At 38.4% G+C, this 8,358-nt stretch overlaps 1 protein-coding gene across 1 annotated transcript; it reads right to left on the bottom strand.

Annotated features, from left to right (window-relative positions):
- Positions 1-2,162: 2,162 nt before the first annotated feature.
- Positions 2,163-7,561, bottom strand: TRIML1 (tripartite motif family like 1). Its single transcript, XM_006916485.2, has 6 exons — positions 7,142-7,561; positions 6,815-6,910; positions 5,535-5,765; positions 4,493-4,515; positions 4,210-4,307; positions 2,163-2,728 (listed from the first exon to the last, which is right to left on the bottom strand). The coding sequence occupies exons 1-6, from the start codon at positions 7,547-7,549 to the stop codon at positions 2,163-2,165; spliced, it is 1,422 nt and encodes a 473-aa protein (XP_006916547.1). The 5' UTR covers positions 7,550-7,561.
- Between the last annotated feature and the right edge of the window lie 797 nt (positions 7,562-8,358).

Below are 8,358 nucleotides of genomic sequence, written 5' to 3'. Positions count from 1 at the left end.
AATATAATATAATAAATGTATAAATAGAATAAAAGTGGAAGATTTGGGAAGGAGAGGATGAGTTAATGGGAAGGAAGTGGTAGCTTGAGCAATGGTGGCAGATTCTATCTAGGACATCATTCACATTTGAAAAAATAACTAACAAATGTTCAAGGTCCGAAGCAGAGAGACACAGGCTCTTGAATAGTGCAAGGGAATAAATTTGCCAAGCAAGAAAGCACATCTCTCACTTTTTCATTCCTGTCACTGTCACTCCCATCCCACCATCATATCTGCTTGGCTTGGAGTTTATCTAGAAATCTTGGATGAAATTATTCTTGCAACTTTTTCATAATTGTTTATGCAAACTTAGAAGAGTATGAATAGTGTAAATTCAATCTTCCCTACATACCCAGTCATTGGCAGGCCCAGTGTAGACAATGGTGCAGCCAGGATCCACTCAAGATGATTTTGCCAGAGGAAAAAAAAGAAACTTTTTTCTTTGACAGTATTAGTCCCTTTGAAAAAAGGTAAATAAAAGGAGCTATTACCTAGATTATACTACAATTAAATGTGATGCACACTAAATTACAATATTATTTTTTGAAATAGGGTTTTTTTGGTAATTGAAGAAGACATATTTCAAATATGCTTGATGTTTGCTGTTTATGATTTGTTCTTAGCCTTTCGAGGTAATAAATCAAGAAAGAACATTTAATAAAATTTAAAAAATGAGAAACAGACACAAATTATCTAAAGATTTGATTAGTTCTCCTTCTCTAGAGTTCTCTAAGTCTACATGATGTCAGGGTAAAAATACAAATAGAGAAAACAAAGAGTGAAAGAGGACATTATCTGAGATTCAAAGTCTAGTTCATATCTGCTCCCCTGACTTTGAGGACACAAGAAGAGTGAGCCCAAACCCTAAAATAAACTTACTTCCTGACTTCCTGTGGTTTTCGAAGCTGATCAACAAGTTCAATGATCAATTTTCCCCCAACTTAGTCTCTAATTTACAGACAAATATTTATGAACTTTTTCTTAATGATTATGCAGTCATGTATGGATTAAATCCTATCAGTTTTCTTGTTTGAGAGTGAAAACACTGATACTCAGACCTCAGTCTGAGACTGAAAACACGACTACTTTAAGTCATAAGAGGTGATAAAAGGGTACCCTTTGTGACTGGTGACATTCAGCAATTGAGAAGAAGAAAATAAAAATAAAAAATAAAAAATAAAAATAAATTAATTAATTCCACCCCGAGGGACAGCGTACTGAGAATGGTGGCATAAGTGCAGATCTCCAACAGAAGGTGGTCCTCGACCAACCTAAAGAAGCTCCGCTAAGACTCCCCCTGCTTCCTCACAAACCCTGGGATGCTGAGACAGCGAGTAGGCTTGAATTGGCCTTCCAGAGATTAAAAGCCTTCTTCTCATAGCAAATACAAAAATGCAGAAAATAACCTTATATAAAATTGATAAGGTAATTTGGCACCCACAACCTTGATATTGAACAGAGACTTTGCTCTGTCGTATTTGAATATATTAACAGAAAGACCTAGCTTCTTGTGATTATGGCAACATGAATAATATATGATATTCATTGATATATTTGCAGCGTTGTGAACACTTAAGCCTTCCCGAGTACAAACGCTCCAGGCCCCATGGGTTGAAAAGAAAGGTGACCTTTCAGAGAAGGCTCGGTCATGAGACCCTCTCACCAATCCTGGACAGGAGAAACCATGCATTTGTCCCACTGGAGGGATTACGATTGCCCCAGCATGCAGAGCTCTGCACCTGGGACAAAAATACATTCAAACAGCAGATTTTTAGAGTCGAAGAAGTAAACACACTTGAAAAAATGGCATATATTTATAAAACTGGCTTATGACAGTGGCATTTGGGGTAATAGGGGCTAGTTCTAACTCTATATTTTTAGTGATCAGCACATACATGGAGCAGTCTATACATGAATTTGGTTAAAGACACAGGATATGATCAGCTTTCTCCTATTGGTATTAAAAGTTGATTGTCCAATTTAGTTGTTCATTGTGGGCTCAAGTTAATGGAAAGTCTTCAAGGGGCTTTTCTTTCAGATCACCCGATGTTAATACTGTCAACACATTAATCATCTTAATTAATAGTCATCTATTGTTCTTAGACCTCATCCTCAAGAGAGGCTCAGGGGCATCTCCCCCAGACGTGGCTATTCAGTGAGCAGATGGTGAGAGGCCCTGTGTTTGTCCCTTCGTTTGGGAGGCAAGGAGAAAAGATAGGCCTGAGAGCCTCTTGGAAAGAGACTGGAGGGAAGCTGTAGATGAGGGATTCTTCTATCACGTTGTAGAATGCTATATGTCCAGACTCATAGTCTAAGAACACACCAACCTTATGCACAGGCTCTCTGACATGTTGACCTTTTAAAGGTGATGAGACCCAAAGACTATAATCATCTCCAATTTTTAAGCCTATAAGTGAGAAGAGGTCCCCAGGTGGCTTTGGGAGATTTCCCTTTCTGCTCACAGAGTCCTTACAGATGCCCACTTCCCACTCAGTCTTGCACCCCACTTCCACCTCCCAGTAATGTCTCCCACAGGTGAAGCTCTGAGCACCCAACACAGTTGCAGACTGGTCAAATCTTTCTGGATTATCAGGTAACTGCTGTCGGATGCCTCCATATCTCACACTCTTCAGATCCTCAGATAAGACAAGATAGACATTCGCTGTGGCTGGATCAAGAGTTATATCTGCTACAAGAAAAGAAAAAAATGAATCTCTCTTTGCATTCTTTAAAACCCTCTTATATATGTTTATACATTAAATTCTTAGTATTTACTCCTATTTTAAAAATATAATTTAGGTGAGCATAGTGGGGATGTTTGTTGTGTTAGGAACAGCATCTCCTAGCCCTTCTCTAATTGTTTCACAAAACAGAGAGTAAATCTCTGAAAGGAAATAGAAGAGAATCATGAGTGATAGCCTGTCTGAGAGGGAGAGAGGAACCTCTGGTAATGGAATGGAAGTTGTTCTGCTCACAAGACAGTTTTAGGACTCAGAGCTCCTTATCCTCATAAGGTGTACCCTTTGGCATTTATATTTGCATTGGCCGAGGTTGGTTCTGGTTCTGCAGTTTAGGTGGGAGAGAAATAGAGGCTGTTATCATTTGCCAAGCTCCTACTTAGACACCAAGCACTGCACTCTACCTTTCCCAAGTATTTTTTTTTTTCTTGTTTTTATTAAAGAGAAAAATGATGTTCATAAAAGTTAAAAAACTGGACCAAGATTACAAAATTACTGAGTGCTTGAATAGCAATTTCTAACCAGCATTTGTCATTATGTCACACTTGCACGAGGCTTCACATGAGTTAGTGCAACCACCAGTGACCCTTTGATGAAGTGCATTATGAATCAGTGAGACCCTTTTTCCCACCCTCCTGAAAAGAGGTCACAGAAGAGAACTCCAACTTTCACAGACTCTTCAAATAAGATTAGGTACTCCTATCATACAATTTTAGATGTTTATTTATAGATCAAATCCCAATCATCACTAATTTTCTATGATTTACATCTCCCTAATTTCACTGAAATTCTATAAAAGCAAAGTCAAGTTTGTCTTATTTGTCATTGTAAGTATGCTCAGAGCCTAACAGCATAATGTCAGGCACATAGTAGACACTTATCAAATATCTGTTGAGTCCAAAACTTATTAGACCTTCCTCTGAAGTCAGATTGTCAAGATAAAAGTTAATAATTAATGCTGACCTACTTTGTTCTTAACCAGCTTAAAAATCTGGAGTATTCTAAAAGGCAGTTCTTTGAATGCTCCTGAACTGGGACTTAAGAGTTTGTCACTTTTATCCTGATAAAAATTAAAGTAGAAATGTAGAAACCCCTGAGGAGGTGTGTGCGTATATGTGCAAGGGGGTAGGATGGACAAAGCAGAACAATGAAAACAAACAAACCAAAGAAGGACCAGGACTCCTTAGAACACAAAGCCAGACAAGCATCAATCCAGCCACACTGCTTCTGTCTGCTCCATCACAGAGACAGTCTGTGGCCCAGCCTTCCCTGGTGTTTTCTGCTGGCTCAGAATGCCTTCACTGAGAGCCTGGTGCCCAGATGGTAAATATTCTGTTAGAAAAAGCTGCCTAAGGGCTCAGTTTTGCATCCCTTGATATATACTGAAGTTAACTTGGAACTGCTGGAGGTTTGACAAATCAGACTGACTTACTGCTGAATTTTCTTAGCATCTCCCTCATTCCGGTGATGCGGCACAGACTCAGTTCTGTGGTGGTGGCCTCTGGACACCGAAGCAAGAGCGCCTCACTCCTACAAGAGGGCAGAGACAGTCACACTGTCTCCTCTGCACAGACCACATGACCTGCTCCAACTTGAAAGCCCAGTCCATCTTGCCCCAGCGGCACAGACGCTCTCATCCTCAATCTGTCCCCAACCTATTTCATTAGTACCACATCCCTGTATCTGACATAACTAAACATGGAATGAAAACCTACCTTTTCAGTGTTTCTTTGACATCCTAAGGGTATAAAAGAAAGAAGGTTAGTATTTGTGCCCTTTGATCACTAGTGAAGACTAATTTATGTTGGATATAGTCCTTTGAAAAAATATCACAGTATCTGTTTCTCATGGTTCTAGAATACCTTGAATGGGAGAGCATATGGTAGAAAATAATTCCCTGCTTCTTCTAGGGTGAGTTATTGTGAACATGAGATGTTTTTCAAATGACTAGAGACTACTTTGTCTTTTTTTTTTTTTTCTCATAACTTTACTTTGTCCAGAGAACCTGTAACTGACAAAGGAGCCAGACTATTGGCTTCATTATCCAATGTTTCAGGGAGTCAGAGATGACTAGATAACCAAGAAATTAGCCAGTGAGAGCTGAGACTAAATCTGTGTACAGTTGGAGTGGGTTGTAGGAAAGGCACAAAGTTAAATAGTAGCATTCTGTGGAGCCAGTCCAGGAGAGAGGAGCTAGAGTTGGCTTATACAGTTTGAGAAGGTCTGGAGAATTCAGTAGTAGCCTATGATGGCAATAGAGCAAAGATGGTGAGGAACGTGGGCTCAGCACACAGATTCCTGGGTTCTACCACCTACAGCTATTTGACAGGCGCCTAACTTCCCTAGGTCTGAGTTATTAAATGAACATTACTAAAAAACCCATTTTGTAGATAACAATCCCTATAGTACATATCATAATAGTATTTAACTTCATCGGGTTTCTGCAAAGATGATATTTAATGTGCCCAGCCAAGTCAATGCCTACTAAACTTAAAATGTTTGACAAAGCTGAGGTTGCAGAGAGGCGGGTACAGAGGAAATTGGAGACAACATTAAGCTTGGTTTGGATAGGCATTCCTCTTTTTTTCTCTCCACCTTTTCAAGACTTTATTTATACTATACAGAATGTAATTTCTTTAGAAAAATTACTTTGGGACCATCACTTAGTTTTTTAGGTAAATAAATAAAAATCTATTTTATATAGCTTGAAATATTAATATACTACATATTTTCAATTAATTTTTCCAATATTCTTACCTCAAAAGATTCTATAATCAAGTTCTGGCACATGGACTCTATCTGTCCGATCATTTTACTTAGGTTTCTTATTTGCTGGGTCAGCTCGATCTCATTGTCCCTTAGTTTCTTCAGGTTCTCTCTTTCCTCCTTTTCCAGTAACTGGAGCTGCAGCTGCTCCTCCTCCTTCAGGAACTGGTGCATTTTTACGTATTCTGATGCAACTACCTGTTTACAAGTCTTTGTCTCTTCCTGCCATTACACATACACACACACACAATATAATAAAGTTAGTAACAGAAATGCCTATGTAGATTTTAATATTTATAAAGTCTTAGACTTTCACTGTGATAATTCTTGAAACTTGACACATAACATATATATTCTATTGACTAGCTGGGTGGATAATTTTATTTTTTAGGTGTGTGTCATATAGATACAATAATAAAAAAAGCCAAACTTTCTGTTCCCAGGAGGTTGTCATTCTAGTGGGAAAACCCAAAAATAAACAAAAAATATATTACAGGTGGTGATCAGTACCATAGTAAAATATAACCAAAATAAAATAAGGTCAAAAATTATGAAAAAAAAGTATCTGTTCATTTATTCAACAATGTTTTTTCAGTAAATGTAGGCATTGAATCACATACTAGAAAGAGCAACATACCTTACAAATGTACCTTTTAAGACCTCAAAGTTTACTGAAAGAATCAGATACATGAATATTTTTAAAATATTTAAACATGTATGAGTTTGCTTTGCTAAACAGCTTAAATTCAAATCTGTGACTAACCTCGAGCTCTCATTCAGGTATACCAATCCAAACCACTATTTTGCCTTTATTTCTTTCTCTTTATTATTTTTTTATTTGCACTCTCCACCTCCTCCACCCCCCGCCCCCTACCCCACCCTGGCCAGCCCCAAAGCATTTGAGATATCCTTTTTTTTTTTTAAATTTTCATCCTATGTTTTATGTCTATAAGTATAACTTGTATTTTAAATAATGATCATCACCGCCAAAATAGAGGTGGCACTAAGGTGTATAGGTGCACCAAAAAGGAGAAAAATAAGTTGGCCTGGGGATGGGGAAGCTGAGCTGAGTCTTGGGAGTCCAAAGTGGACAAGCAGAGGTAAGCAGCCCAAACCAGAGTACTGAGACTGAAAAAAATCTGTCTTTTTTCATACAGTAGGACTGAGACTGAAAAAAATCTGTCTTTTTTCTCTCGTATTTTACTAAGTATCACTTTAGTACCCCTTTCATAGAATCATATACGATATGCAAAAGTAAGATAGTTACTGACCTTACACAATATTACTCTCTCCTTCTCATGGGTTAATATAACCTGAGTTTCCTTTTTCTTTTTACGCAAAAGATTTAGGATTTTCTGGAGTTTCTCCTGAAATAGAAACAAACATTCTGTGGCAAATGAGCATCAGGTTGTAAAGAGGACTTGAGGACTAATAGCAACAAGATGACTCTAAAAGAAGGGGTAAAGCAAGATCCATGCTAAGTGTGTGATCTGGTGCCTGGAGATCAGTACCTACAACTGTCACCGATCAACAATATTATGGGTTAAGTGATGAAACTGATTTGTGTTCTGAGATTTATATTGAGCAGCTGATCTTACTTTGTGATGCTCCTCAGCCTCACTCGAGAGATACACTCTGTTTAATCCATGGCACTGGGTTGAGAAAGCGTTTACACCCTGCTCATCATCCGGGGACACGTTAGCGGCTGCCAGCATTCTCTCACAGGGGCCTTGTTTGCCCTCATTCTGTAGCACCTGGGATCTGAGTTGCTTGCCGATGCCAGCCAGCCTCCCCAAACGCTCGTTGGGCTGGAAATGAGGGACCTCCAAGGTCCTCCAGCACTCAGGACAAGATAAAGGAGTGTTATGTTTCTCCCAGCTCCTCAGGAGACACATCAGACAAAAGCTGTGCCCACAGTCAGTGGTTACTGGGCTGGTGAAATAGTCCAAGCAGATGAAACATGTCAGTTCTTCCCTGAGATTCTCCATCAGATCTGTTGTAGACATTTTCTCTAAGATGGCTATCAAGGCAAGATCATGCCTCTATTCTGGAATTAATAAAATCCTCTCTAAGGTTCTACTGTTTCAAGTAACAGTCAAGTGATCAATTGCTATGTTGTTAGTATAAAAAACTCTTACTCTCCTCTGTGCCTGATTTTACCAATTGACATATACTCTCCCGACACAAAGCCAATTATGACTTAATGTGGAACTCCTGTACACTGGTTTGGGTTCATCATCAACCCCAAACTTTTAAGGAATCTCTCACTGTGTAAGCCACATGCTGGAACATACTTGCTCTTAGTAGAGTTTTTATTTTGAGTTAGTTAGTGTATATTAACAGCACCACAGAACCATTAATTTTAGACTGGAAGTTGAGATAATTTGGTGTAAGCCAGTAAAGAGATTTAAATTATGATGATCTCTAATAATATCTGAATTGAATGTATGGTCCAAATCTTTTGGAAAACTTCACTAAGAGAATCTAGTTGAGAAACTGAAGAAAGAAAACTGTAATATATATGCCTTTTATCATTAGATTTTGTGTGTGTGTTTGACCAAAGTTTAAAAGCTTCTTCTCCTTTACCAGGTACTGTGTCCTTTTAGTTACCCCGATTTATTGAAGTATTCCCTGACTTTGGATGTACAATGAATTACCAGAATTATATTTATTGCTCTGCCTTAAAGACCATGGTACTCACCTCTCGGCCACTACAGAAAGCATATAAAACATCATTCTTGTTGGAAGTTGCCTCAAGAGGCTATTACACTATAGAGTGAATGGACAGAATTATATTTTAGTATAAATATAATTT

Source organism: Pteropus alecto, unplaced genomic scaffold (assembly GCF_000325575.1).
Source record: "Pteropus alecto unplaced genomic scaffold, ASM32557v1 scaffold24, whole genome shotgun sequence".
Taxonomy (NCBI): Eukaryota; Metazoa; Chordata; class Mammalia; order Chiroptera; family Pteropodidae; genus Pteropus; species Pteropus alecto.
Note: the sequence above shows the minus strand (reverse complement) of the source record. Positions and strands in the feature narration are given on the sequence as shown.